This window comes from Chrysochloris asiatica, unplaced genomic scaffold, assembly GCF_000296735.1.
Source record: "Chrysochloris asiatica unplaced genomic scaffold, ChrAsi1.0 scaffold00295, whole genome shotgun sequence".
Lineage (NCBI taxonomy): Eukaryota > Metazoa > Chordata > Mammalia > Afrosoricida > Chrysochloridae > Chrysochloris > Chrysochloris asiatica.
Window position 1 is genome coordinate 2,312,866 of NW_006408813.1, and position 13,921 is coordinate 2,326,786.

A 13,921-nucleotide genomic window follows, 5' to 3' on the forward strand; every position below is an offset into this window, starting at 1 on the left:
TGAAATTAGATAACTGATTAGCAACTGCCTGACTTTGTGTGTGTGTGTGTGTGTGTGTGTGTGTGTGTATTAAAGAGAAGTGACTGAGAGTCAGGGTATGTGGTAGAACCAGGGTTTTTCAGTTCTCCATTGTGTTGGACTTTCTAGAGCCTGGTTCTAGAAGCTGAGGCTTCTCCTCATTTCCTTTCCACATCTCCACTGATAATCAAATACATGATCCACTGGAAGACATTGTACACAAAAGAAACATAATTAAACCGGGTGAATTATCTGCTGTTTGCTTGGCATTCACTCTGTGCATGTTGATTTTCTCTTTTCTTAGAACTCTCTGGATGTCTGCATCCATGAGATTTCTGCCTCTGAATATAAGCTCTATGGAGCAGGGCCTGATTTGGTTCCTCCCACCCTGTAATTCACTTATTACAGCCCTACATGCTTGGGGTGCATAATAAATAGTTCTCCCTTAGGAGGATCCTAGGGTTATAAATAGGCAGTTCAACAGGGGGTGGTGGTCTTAACTGCTTTGCTGTATTATGAAGATTGCCTGAGTCAGCTCAGCCGCAGTTGGGGAAGTTCCACTGTTCAGAGTTTGAGTAGACCGAAAGATGTGAAGCCAGTTCCATGGCTCACTTGGCTTGGATCAGTCACGTTGACAAATAGTGAAGCATCTCGTTGTAATTCAAAAACTCCTCCCAAGTGGATGGATTGTTGCACGCAAGGTTTGGAGTTGCTGTGGGTACTTGCTGCTCTGAGTAAGATTCTCTCAGATTCAGTTGGGGACTTCAGGCAGAGGCTGGCTACAAATGGCATTTGTCTCGGTGCTTCCCGATTGGAACAGAAGGTGACTTGGGCATAGATGTAATAGAGTCCTGGTCTTTGAACAGTCAGCTGCTTCTTATATTTGAGTTCTACCAGGTTGGTGCTCATGGTGTAGTATCCTTTTTCAGCCCACTGTAGAACTGTAATGGAGAAGGGATAAATTCATGGTGAGGTGAAGTCTAGCATGGTTCATATTCTAGTAGGAAATATAGTTACTGGTGGGATACTGGCTCCATATACAAATAGAAGGTCTAGGTGTCAGGAGTTCAGCAATACCCTCCCAGCCCTCACCATCTAGAGAGTAACTCTGGCTAACAAATAAGCATGGATTTTAGAGTCAGATGGAACCTGGTTCCACTTAAGTCTTCCTTCAAGCTTGGGCAACTCACTAAGCCTCCTTGAACCTCAGTTCCTCATCTGCACCAAACAACAAACAAACAAACAAATAACACCCAAGCCAGTTATTGTTGAGTTGATTTTGAATCTTGGTCACCCAATGTGTTTCAGAGTAGAAACACACTCCATTGGATTTTCAATGTCTGAATTTTGGGAAGTAGATTTCCAGATCTTTTTTCTGAGATGCCCCTTATGCCTAGCTCTGGTAGCGTAGTGGTTACGAATCGGGCTGCGAACCTTAAGGTCAGCGGTTCGAAACTACCAGCCACTCCGCGGGAGAAAGATGAGGCTTTCTACTCCCATAAGGATTTACACCCTCGGAAACCCTGTACAGGGTCGCTATGGGTCGGAACCGACTCGACGGCACTTAACAACAACAACAACAACCTTAGAGTTAGTAGCTGAGTGCTTTACCATTTGCACCTTCCAGGGATGACTCCTTATCTGTAACATGGGACTAGGCCTATCATTGAGACTTGTGGTGGTGGTGGTGATGTGCCTTGGAGTTGGAACCGACTCATACCAACCCTGTACAGGATTTCCGAGGCTGTAAATCTTTACAGGAGCAGAAAGCCTCATCTTTCTCCCGCGGAAGTGAATATTAAATAAAGTAGCATGGAGCCCCATGAATTTTTCGTTCCCACAAAGAATTCGGTTTTGCTTTAGGCAAATCTGCCTCAAAAGACCACTTTAAAGTGTTAAAGAGTAAAAGATGTCACTTTGAGGACTAAGGTGCATGTGACAAAAGTCATGATATTTTCAATCATTTCATATGAATGTGAAATCTGGACAGTGAATCAACAATACTAGAGAATTAATGCATTTAAATTACGATGTTGGTGAAGAATGTTGGAATATAATCCTGGTGTGGCACTGCAGGATAAACACTGGACCATAAGGTCAGTTTGAGCCTCAAGGCTGGCAGTTCAAACTCACCAACCACTCCTCAGCAACCCCATGCAGGTTCATTATGAGTCAGAACTGACTCCACAGCATTTAACAACAACAACCAGAAGAACAAACAAATCAGTGTTGGGACAAGTATAAGTGGAAAACATGAGACTTTATCTCTCATACTTTTAACAAGTTGGCAGGAGGGACTAGTCCTTGGAGTTGGACACCATGCTTGGTAAAGGGCTGGGCCAGTGAAAAAGAGGAAGACCCTCAACAAGATGGATTGCCAGAGTGGCAGTCACAATGGCCTCAGACAGAAGCAGGACCAGGTAGTGTTTCGTTCTGTTGTGTATAGGGTTGTTCTGAGTCAGAACCAACTCAATGGCACATAACAACAATAGCAACACTAAAGCCAATTTGTCCTTGAATTTAACAAAGTGACAATGATTTCAAAATTCGTCACCATAATTTACACATGCCAAATTAGACAAAATTAGACAAAAATGCTTGCCTTGGTAATAGTTGCCAGTCCACCTAGCTCAGCCTCAGCATAGAGAAAATGAAAGACCCCGTTTCTTGCTAGTGATCCTTCTGTCAAAAACCTGATCTGCCTCCCCCAGCAACGACTAAAATTAGACCAGGAAGTATGAAAAGAAACCTGTCACTTCACTTTGTGTTTTGATCTTCCATTGTAGTGGGCGCCACCAACGTGAAAGTGTCTGTATTCTTGTGGCTAAGCTGAGTACCCACCAACAGTGTGCCATTTTCTCAACTGAGATGGTGAGTGGGTTCAAAGTGGTGTGTGCACCCGATGTCAAATCTCAGCTTCCACAGAGGTCTATGACAATGGTTGTGGGGGTTGGGGAGAGGTAAAAGTGTATTGATGCAGATGCTTCCTAGAGCCATTTTTTATTCCCACTTGGTGGTCTTAGGCTTATAATGTAAAATTCTACCTATTAAGATGCATTCTGTAGGAATTTTAGGGGTCCCCAGGCCACTTGGAAATGCTAGTATAGTCATGATGTTCTCCCAGAAGTGTATTTTCTGAGAAAAGGTTATTTCACAGACTTACTAGATGTCATGGGTATTATTGATATCAACGAGAAGCTTCATGTCATTCTTTTGACATATAGACCACATTGGTATAACACTTGACAACTTAGCTGTCTGCCACATTAGCTGAATTGATGCTCAGCGCAACCCTGAATTAGGTGAGGCAGGTTAACTCTGTGTAAGTAAACAAGTGTTAGCCATGGGTCTTGAACCTCAGTGTTCCAAAACTTCCTAACCAGTGCTCATATGCCCATCCCTTGACTTTGTATGTGTTTTGCCCACTGAGAAGTCCAAGCTCTCTAGGATGAGGTGGTATCTTGCATTCTGTCTTTCTCTCTTTAGAATTCCTTTTCAGGACACTTGGCTGGATTTTTTAAAGATTACCCTGATGCTTCAAACTACTTTTATGTTGATGGGGGATTTTATGCAAGCATGTATGTTTCCATCCATTTATCAGATAGAACATATTCTCCAACACCAGCTATTTCAAGGTACAGATTTGGGGAAAACATCTAAGGGACAGAATGATGGCAGAACATGTATGGAAATCCAATCATTCAAAGTTTAAAAGATCACACACAGTATGTCATCTGCTGTTACTTCATTGGAAAATCTAACATCCTGGTGCCCATTGATCTGTGCAGAATGATTTTACCTTTAATTTCCCTGAGGTCAGCTGCTGGGAGGCTAGAGTTAATCATATTGGGATAGACAGATGACAGGCAATTCCACACCCCAGGCCCATTTACACACAGATAAAGAGAGGTTATGTGGCTTTGTAGGATAAGCACTCTACTGTTAACCACAAGGTTGATGGTTCAAACCCAATAGCTGTTCCTTGGAAACCCTGTATAGGGTTGCTATGAGTCGGAACCAACTCAATACCTCTTAACAACAACAACAACAGAGAGGTGAGGAGGAGGGATGTTTTCACTCCCTGTCACTCATTCAGTATTGTCAAAGTAATGGTCCCTCCACCCAGTAATTTCATCATTTAGAATCAGCCATTGAGCAAGAATATAATCAGAACTTGGAAACTGCTTTCCGCCTCCTTATGTCCCTAAAGTCCCATCTGGTCATTTCAGCTCACTTTGAAGGCAGAGGAGAGCATATGGAAAGTGTATGGGGAGACTTGCAAATTGGGGCCCAGAGGAAAAGAGAAATCTAAGCTGCATTGCTTCAGCATCCCAGCATTCCCCCTTGGGTGGGTGACACTCAGAATGTTGTGGGACTTACCAGATGTTTTACTACTGGCATCACTTATGACATGGGCTGCAATTTGAGGCTCTTGATCACCTGAAATGAAGCCAAAAGCAAACTTTCACACCAAAATAATTCAAAACTGCCCATAGACCTATTTGTCCAGGTCTTATGACAATGAGCTAGAGACTGTACTTGAATAGACTCCATGAAAAGGAGAATACAATGGTCTGGAATCACTCCCATTAAGGGAAAAATCTCTTTCTAGCAGATTTTATTCCAGTTTTTGAGGTTTGTTTTATTACCCAGTAGTTTTTAAGCAGAGTATTTTTAAATTTCCATGTTGTTTTTTCTTGATCTTCCTATTGTTGATTTCTAATTTTATAGCATTGTGATCTGACAAGATGCTCTGCAGTATAGTATTTCAATGTTTTAAAATTTATTGAGGTTTGGTTTGTGACATAACATATGATCTCTTCTGAAAAATAGTCCGTATGTACTAGAGAAGAATGTATATTGTACTATTGTTGGGCTGAGTGCTCCGTATGTCTTTGAAGTCAAGTTGGTAGATTGTGTTATTTAGTCTTTCTGTGCTTTTGCTAAGTTTCTTTTTAGTTATTCTTCTAAGAGATTTTAATAATTGAATTGGGTGTTTTCATTGATCCCATTCTCTTAATAATTGTTCAGTACTCAGTGTCAGTTAACCTAGATAGACACAAGCCCAAACACTGGTTTTCATTCAACTTATCATGGATTTAGTTTTTGGAACAACTCCCATACATTGGACATCTTAGTGAACCCCCAAGGTCCTGTTGACACAGTTAGCTAGTAAAATGCTTGTGATGTCTGACTGAAGCAACCAGTCAAATATGTCTCAAATTGTTTTTTATGTAAATTTTTTTTTTTATGTAAAAGCCTTGCTTCCTAATCACATGTGCCCAATTCCAAAGGGCAGAGAGATGTGGAAGCTTATCTTTTTTTTTTTTTTTCCATCTGTGATCCCAGTGCTGGACACTTTGTAGGTACCCTTTAAATGTTGAGTCAAATCATTTAACCTAAATTACCAGCTTGTTTAAATTAATCACTTTTTGAAGCCTGCTATTCAGCCTTCCCATGAACTGTTTCCTTAAATTTCACTGTAATTAACAGACAACATGTATCTTGCAGTTAGTCATTTTGAAGATAAAACCTTCATGGAAATCAGTAACATCCAGATCAATAGTTAAGACAACCTCTGAGCACTTTGTTTGCTTTAGAAGCAGTATTTGTAGCCCTGTATGTATCTCTCTCTGTTGAATTTGCAAAAGCCATCGCAACATGTTCACTCATTCTATGAGACAACAGTCTCGCTACCAACACACCTTTAATCATCACTACACCTTCTCCATACTCTGCTACTTTAGAAATAATTGTGTTTGGTTTGGAACACTACATTCAAACAGGAAGAGAGAAAGGTTAGGGTGGCCAGTAATGAAGACAATTAGGAGAGGTATGGTCTGAGAAGTGTTGTAGGAGGAACAGTGGGAGTACATTGGGGATGTTTAGCCTGGGGAATAAAATGCTCAGGGGACCATGATTGCTAACTTAAATACCTGCTTTATAGGAGAAGAATGATTGTTTGCTATGGACCCAAAGAGCAGAACTAGGTCCAACAAATGGAGATTACAGGCAGGCCCATTTTGGTTCAAGAGAAGGAAACGCTTCTCTTGAGCAGTACCTTTTTTAGAGCTATTCATCGATGGGCTAACTTATGCATCCTTAGAAATGCACAGTCAGAGCTTTTGGAATCAGTGCTTTTGGAAAGGAGACTGGAGTTCTGGGGATGGTGCTGGATTTGAAACCTCTCCAGGACCCTTTTAGCCCTGAGATGTTTGGGATTCTATTATTTAAGAAGAGAGTCAAGAACATTGTCATATGCATCACCCCTTCATTCCAGAGGCTCCACCCGGCCATTGTTCCTTATGAGAAACTGTTGCCATTGGGCAGTGATTACAACAGCTACCAAATGATGACTTTTCTATCATCTTTTTTTTTTTTTCCTCCTTAGCTGGTACCAGGCTTTGTATGGTGGCTTTGATTAAAGTATTACAAATAATGGAATTTCTTCATGTTTGGTATTGTCAGCATTAAAGAAGGAAAGCCTTCCTCTTAAATATGTACACACGAAGCCTTTCCAAGCCACAGGGACCAGAGAAGGTGTCAGTTTGGTCACCAAGTTCCTGTTTTCTTTCCAGAGCAAAAAATTTGCAGATTCCACACTGGATTGTTCAGTATAATCAATCTAAATTTCCTTTTAGTTTGTAAGCATTCATAGAAACCGGTAAATGGCAGCTTACCTTTTTGCATTTCAAAAGTTTTTTCTTTCTTGTTTGCCTCTTCATTTCGTATTATTTTCTAAAATAAGAATCGTTGTAAAAGGTCATTTAGGCAGGGACTCTACTGTAGGATTTGATAGTTATTCTTCATTTGGCATCTGTCATAGCTCTGCTTTTGAGGATTATCAGACAGACTTAGATCTTGTCATTAATTTCATCATACCAATTGGAAGCCCACATCTCTGACAGATGAGCTGACAGACCAGAAAACCTAGGGCTGAATTCAGAAGAAGAATCTTGGCCTTATTATTTTTATTCCAGTACTTTCTCCAGACCAGAGAGTGTGATGCTGACCCCTTCTGTGACCCCCAACTTCCCTGTTTTTGACAAATATTGACACAGAATACTGAATGGGGAGGTGCTTCTATTCTGAGACTTCATATACAGAATGTTCTGAAACATAAAGCATTATGTTGTATCTATTAGGATAAAATTACTTTAAAATCTTTTAGGAAAAGATTCAGCCTTGGGAGAGAAAACCCAGACCATGAAAAGACATTCTAAAATTTTGACATTTGTCCCTTTTAATGAACTAAAGAGAATCTTAGTTATTGCTACTTGCCCTGAATGGCCTGTATTTATTTCTTTTAAAAAGAATAATCAGCACTTAGGAAACACAGGTCGTATACGTACACGTCTGCTGTTCAAAGGCAATCGTTACATTTCCTAAACCGTTTCTTCTCACCAACTGAAGGAAGGCTAGAGATTCTTAAAGATGTTAACAAGGACCGCTATCACCACAGGTTAGAAGGTAATGAAGGCTATTCCTGCCATTTTAAAGACACTGAATCAAAGAACTAGAAGGCTTAACTGATATGACGTGGTACAAACAGCTAATGCATTCAGCTGCTAACCAAAGGGTTGGGGGTTTGAGTCCATCTAGAGGCACCTTGGAAGAAAATCCTAGCAATCTACTTTTAAAGACCCAGCCATGGCAAACTCTGTAGATTACAATTATCCTCTGACACACACGGGGTCACCATGAGTCAGAGTTGACGAAATAGCAACTGGAAACATTTGAAAATGAGGTCACTCCAGGAGCCTGAGGCTGAAGCCAAGAATAGAAACTACTAGATCACATTCATAGGTTAGCCTCAACTCACTCCATCACTCTATATTCTGAACTGAAGGAAAGAAGATAGTAGCATTTTCATATGTTCAGATGATCAAAGTCCTTATGTTCCTTCTCATGACTGGAGCCCATTGTGCTCAGAGCCCATTGTCCTCCTTTTCATTCCTTCGCTAGGTGGAATTTCTGTTGTTCCCATTGAGCGTATTGTGGTAGGCTCAGCTCAGTTGCCAGATGGGAGGGTGTAAGGCAAGAGCCCAAAGGGGAACCTGCACCCTGAAATGCTCACATGGGCCACAGAATCTCAACTTTCCATTTGAGCTGTGAAAATGCGGCGACAGGAAAATGTTGTGAGATAAGTAAACAAATGACTATTTTATGTATGTTCAAAAAATGGAGTGTGATGATCGAGGTTGAGATACTTTTAGGTTAGGTGAGTGCATTGGTGTCAGGCCCTGGTCGAGATGAAAATGTGAAGTCAGCAAAGTTTCCTTTTATGTGCCCAACTTTGCCTTTCTGTGAACTTTCCCCCAGCCACACTTCCCAGGGCCTTTTTTGTTTGTTTGTTTGAGGTACTCCGCATCTCAACTGAAAGACTGTTTTAAAAGCTGGACTCAGAAAATCTGGGCTTTCTCTAGTAATGGGAATTCTATATGGCAGGAAATATGACCCTATCTCTCAAGGGAATCAAAGGTCGATCACAGAACTGATCATTGTGACAGCATTCTGCAAAATGCTGTCTCTGCTTCCCCTAACATAATCCTTGAGTACCATCTTCCCTGAGACTAACATCTTGGTGTTTCCTGCCTCAGAGAGGAATGAGTTATTTGTCATTGTTGTTGTTGTTGTTGTTCAGTGTTGTTGAGTCAATTCTCACTCATAGTGACCTGTATAGGGTTTCTGAGGAGTGGCTGGTGAGTTTGAACCACTGCCCTTGTCACTAGAGGTATTCAAACAGGAGCAATGAGGAGAAGACTGAAGGTCTGGATTGAGAATGGAATTTGATGATTTCTAAGATCCACTAAGATCCCTATGATTGGAAGCCTCAAATGTCAAACTTCAGGTTGCTCAGAAAGAAACACTGTTAACATTTGCTAAGAAAGTAAAAACCCAACCAGGGGTTATCCTGTAACTGCTTTGTTGGGTAAAACAAAGAAATAAAGAAAGGAAGGTCAAACTATTGGTTTGGAATGAGCAATATTGGGGAATGTATAATGGAAAGGGAGTCAGTGGTTACAGGTGGATTGGGTAACTTGAGGGCTTTGTATCTAACAATCGTGGATGTCATAGGTACAGATGGCATTGACTGATGTACCACACCTGCTGCAGTAAAGACTAGGGGCCCCTTCTATTACATGGAAGGAGAAGACCACCCAGACCGAGGCTGGCATGTCTGAGGCATACCCTTATAGAATATGAAACTTTAAAGCTAACCCAGCTGTTTTCCTTTCTCTAGTTATATGTAGCTGACTCTGGAAGTTTTACATCTCCAACATGAAATCAAGACATGAAGAATTCACAGTTCAACTGTCAAAATTTCAAAAAGAAAGAGAGAGGGAGGAAATAAAATAGCAGTAATTGTTCTCACTGTCATTGGAGGGAACTGAAGGCTGGTCACACCATTATAGAATGTCAGAGCTGGCAGTGCCTTCGCAGATAATCTCAACCTTCTCATTTCGTAAATGAGCTAACTGAGGCCCAATGAGATTAAGTCATTTTCCAAGCTCACACAGTCATACACGTTACATTCAATATGTTCTTTGGATCGTTAACTACTCATTTAACAATGGCTTTATTTGCATTTAAATAAATGCACAATTCCTCTCAATACCTATCATACTGGCCAGACTCCTCAAAGAGCCAGAGACACTCAAATCTTTCCCAAGGCTGGGTAGAACCTGAGGATCAATGGAAGATTAGAACTGCATTTGAATCCCTGGATTAATTAACTCAGGAATAACCTCTTAGAATCTTCACCACTGGGTTAAATTGCATATCGGTGACAGTACAGAAAGAAAGAGATGAGCTCAGGAATAAGATTTAAAGCTCTTGACGCATGTATTAAATCATGCATCATCTATACATGAGACCTAATGTCTGTTGGTTGATCCAGATACACACCCAGCAGTCACAGAGCTGTGTTTGACTTGAACTACTATCTCCGAGTCTACCCCTCAAAAAAAACTGAGGGACAAGACTATTTGATTCATTGTCCTGAGACGAAAAAAGGCAGAAAGAATTCTCAAAGTTCTGACTAAGAAGAAGGAAGCCCTAGACCCCATGTCTGTGATGAGGTAATGAATGTTGTAGGTGTATTCCTCAGAAAAGATATTACAGAATTGTTGTTTTAGGTACCCATTATGAAATACAACTACAGCAGTGACTTTGAAGGCTAGAAGGCTTTGAACTTGCTCTGCCTCAAGTCATGGTTGGCCCTAGAGGGGATTGGCTTCATGAACAAGGGTATAATGTAGAATATTATTTGATCAGAATGAGAAGGTCTACCACCCATTCCCTACAATCTTCCCCACAATAAAAAGAGATAAAAAAATCTCACTTTCATGGCACCTGAAATTCCATCACTAGAGAAGCATTGCTTATCAGTCTTCAGGAGTTCCCACTACTCTCAGTAAAGACAATACCAAAGCTGTAGTTGTCGACGGTTATTGCTTCTTTGGGAAATGGGGACTAGATCATGGGTCCACAGTGGGAAGGTATAGAGGTTTGGATGAGGAGATAAAGAAATACAAAACCCAAGTTGGGTGTACTTCGTAGTTTTGCCAAGCAGCAACTACATGCATGAGCATGTGTATGTGTGAATGGTTTCATGATAATCTGTGTCTTTTTCCCAAAGAGCCTTTTTGTTCTGATCAAGTAGGAATGTGCCGACTTCCAACTTTCCTTTCCTTTCCCTTTCAACATAGCATTTTGGCTACACACACACACACGTATATTAAAAATGTTTAAACTTTTACATGGTCAGATTTCAGTTTTCTGACCTAGCATATCCAGTAGAAGTTATCACTGACACTTTTACCAACAACTTATCTTCTTACCTTGACGATGTCTTCCAACTGGCTTTTAATTTCCTCACAGTTCAGTAAGGATAAAGATCCCTTTCCTTTGCTGCATTTCTGTATCTTTTTTATGAACACATAATCTTCATGAAGATTCATTTCATCTTCTATCTATTTGTGAAATAACGGGGATATGAGAGGGAGAATGTGACTATGGCATCTGCCTCTACATTCACTTCTATGGCATATGAGAACTTTGGGTGAGAGTCTGAATGGGAAATACCAAGCTGTTATGCTGGATAACTACTATTTGTTATTTGCAGCTTAAAAAAATCTGCAAAAGTAAAAAATTAAAACCACATATCTGAAACTCAAGGTAAAATCACAGTTATTCTAATAAAATTTCATCCCAATGTCTGTGTGTGTGTGTGTGTGTGTGTGTGTATATATATATACATATATATCAATGATGGCATTTAACAATGACAATAACATAGTAGCAATATTCTATAATTGTCATATCTACCAATGCTCCAGTAATGATTGCTCATTATATACAATATGCTGTTGTTTAGTGCTGTCGAGTCGGTTCCGACACATATCAACTCTGTATAGGGTTTCCAAGGAGCAGCTGGTAGGCTTGAACTGCCAATCTTGTGGTTCGCAGTCCAATGCTGATCCTACAGCACCACACAAGGATACTTTTCTGTGGAGTTAATCTGTCCCGTTTACTTTCATGTTTGTGATGCAGTGCTTGGTAAAAGGACGTTAATCTGTAATGTGTGTCAATTAACTCAAGTTCTAATTTCATCTATCTCTCCTTTACCTTTATTATGTATAGAGAACATTTGCATTTTTAAAAGAAATCATCGCTGAAATTAACAAGATGTTTTATTTTCCTATGTTTTAGAACAATTAAATACGTTCATTTGTATAATCAAGTAATTCTGTATAATTTTCTTATTTTAATATTAGCGTTTTAGATTCAAAACAAAATGCAATTAGCGGGTGATTTCAACACAAAATCACTCTCACTAAGACTACATGTAATCGGAGAATTTATCTCTGTGGTCAATATGTCTCTAAAGAGGCTAGGCTGATGTTCAGGCCTTTTATTGACAGAGACCACCAGGCCAAAGGCAAACAACCAGATCCAGATCCCCACCCCCTCTTTTCTCAACAATAAAATGTAAAATCGGAGCAACCCAGTTTATCCTGACAGAAAATCTTAGGATCTTATTTTTCGCTTGCAACACGGGAGAAAGGCAAGGCTTTCTGCTCCAGTAAAGCGTTACAGCCACGGAAGCCCTATGCAAAGGCACTCTGGTGGCGCAGTGGTTAAGCGTTCAGCTGCCAACTGAAAGGTTAACAATTTGAAAGCACCATCCGCTCAAAGGGAAAAAGATGAGGCAGTCAGCTTCCATAAATATTGTGGTTGTTGTTAAGTGCCGTTGAGTCGGTTCCAACTCATAGCGACCCTTCATAGGATTTCTGAGGAGGAGCGGCTGTGAGAAGATTACAACCTTGGAAACTCTGTGAGGCAGTTCTACTCTGCTCTATAGGGTTGCTGCCAGGTGGAATTGACTCCAGCTGCCGCTCGTCGGAAATCCTATACAGGGTTGCTAAGAGTCGGAACCGACTTGATGGCACTTAACAAGTCGTGTAACTTAATTTAAATCTTTTTGTTGCCCACCCACAGTGCCTGATAACTGCTCAAATGTCTCCTGTTCACCCATGACTGATATTTTGTCAATATAGCCAATAATGTCTCTCAGTGGAAGTGCACTCACATTTGGAAGCAGGACAAATCCTCAAGGCTGTTTTTCCTAAGAATGTAAAACAACTCAACTCTTTTGTTCCTGAAGCCCAGTCATTTAATGATGCAAAACATCTTGGAGAACAAGAACTAACTCCAAGCAGCATCTGAAGAATCATACACTTTTACTGACAGACGCAAATTCTAGGAGTTATCCATGTCCATTTCAGATCAAATTGATGGTCTCCTTGGAAATTTACAAGAAAATATTTGTGCCTAAAGGAAATTAGTTTTCACTTTAAGCAAAATTTCAGTGAACAATTATAGCTAATGCCTATGTAGTATTTACAATGTGCAGGCATTGTTCTAAGCTATAGACTAATATAATTTATGAGATGGATACCATTGCTGTCCCCATTTTTCAGATTTGGAAATCAAGACCTAGAAACGTACCAGCAGAGGTAAGATTTGAACTCAAACGAATCTGCCACCAGAGCCCAAATGCTTACCCAGAGATAAGAATATGGGACAGCGATGACTAGATAACCGGTATTTTGCCACAAGACCATTCATCTATTTGGGTTTTTACCATTGTCCATCATTTGGACAGAACTGAAATCAAGCTAAAGCAAACCACTAAGAACCCCACATTTAGTTAATACAAGGCTTGTGGTTCATCTTACCTTGTCCAACTTTCTGTGAAGATACACAGCAAAAAGAGCTGACCCAATCATCTGGGTGATAAGAAAAATTGTAAGTAAATACATGAAAATTTTCATACTGGCAGGAGGTCCAGTGGTCACAGACCTGGGAGAAGGTTGGCTGTAAGTTTCTATCATGCTTTGTTAGAGTTGAAATGATATCTTCTGGCCGAGAAGGTGGCAGAGGCAGCATGAGAAGACTGTCAAAGTGGCCACCTTAGTCAGGATTAGTTAAGAGCGCACAATCGTCGCAGCCCACACTTCCTGGAAAATGTGCTTCGTAGTCTTCTCTCCCGGCAAAAAAAGTTACGTAAAGGTTTTTTTTTGTTGTTGTTTCTTAATTATACCCATATCATTCACTTCCAGGCTTTCCCTTTTGTTAGTAAAGAAGAAACAAGTTTCTTCTTCCATATATTCATTCTTGCCTTGAAATGTCATAGACTTCTCAACAGACAATGGCAGTATTTTCCTATCACTGTCTAACTTTTTTTTGGGTTCACCAGTTTCAAGGAAAGTGACAAATTAATCCACCAGCAACAGACTTATTTCAATTTCAATCTTACTAATATCTAGTGGGAACCTGGTATGTGGGAAAACAAACAAATGGCAAGAAAAGTTTGGATTGATTTAATGACTAGTGT

At 40.3% G+C, this 13,921-nt stretch overlaps 1 protein-coding gene across 2 annotated transcripts; it reads right to left on the reverse strand.

Moving 5' to 3' along the window:
* Nucleotides 1-407: 407 nt before the first annotated feature.
* On the reverse strand, nt 408-13,482 carry CD40LG (CD40 ligand). Of its 2 annotated transcripts, XM_006874705.1 has the most exons (5): nt 13,263-13,482; nt 10,863-10,994; nt 6,699-6,756; nt 4,399-4,458; nt 408-959 (listed from the first exon to the last, which is right to left on the reverse strand). In XM_006874705.1, the coding sequence occupies exons 1-5, from the start codon at nt 13,416-13,418 to the stop codon at nt 583-585; spliced, it is 783 nt and encodes a 260-aa protein (XP_006874767.1). In that variant the 5' UTR covers nt 13,419-13,482; the 3' UTR covers nt 408-582. The 2 variants fall into 2 exon arrangements, with proteins under 2 accessions (XP_006874767.1, XP_006874768.1); XM_006874706.1 differs by lacking the exon at nt 4,399-4,458 and having other exon boundaries at nt 583-959; nt 13,263-13,418.
* Nucleotides 13,483-13,921: the final 439 nt, after the last annotated feature.

What these genes read in the sequence shown, in the direction of transcription:
- CD40LG (XM_006874705.1), bottom strand. Translation starts at nt 13,418, where the DNA reads ATGATAGAAACTTACAGCCAACCTTCTCCCAGGTCTGTGACCACTGGA. An exon ending in AGTTGGAAGACATCGTCAAG is followed by an intron (nt 6,757 to 10,862) that starts GTAAGAAGATAA and finishes TTCTTATTTTAG; the next exon opens with AAAATAATACGAAATGAAGA. An exon ending in TGCCAGTAGTAAAACATCTG is followed by an intron (nt 960 to 4,398) that starts GTAAGTCCCACA and finishes TCTCCATTACAG; the next exon opens with TTCTACAGTGGGCTGAAAAA.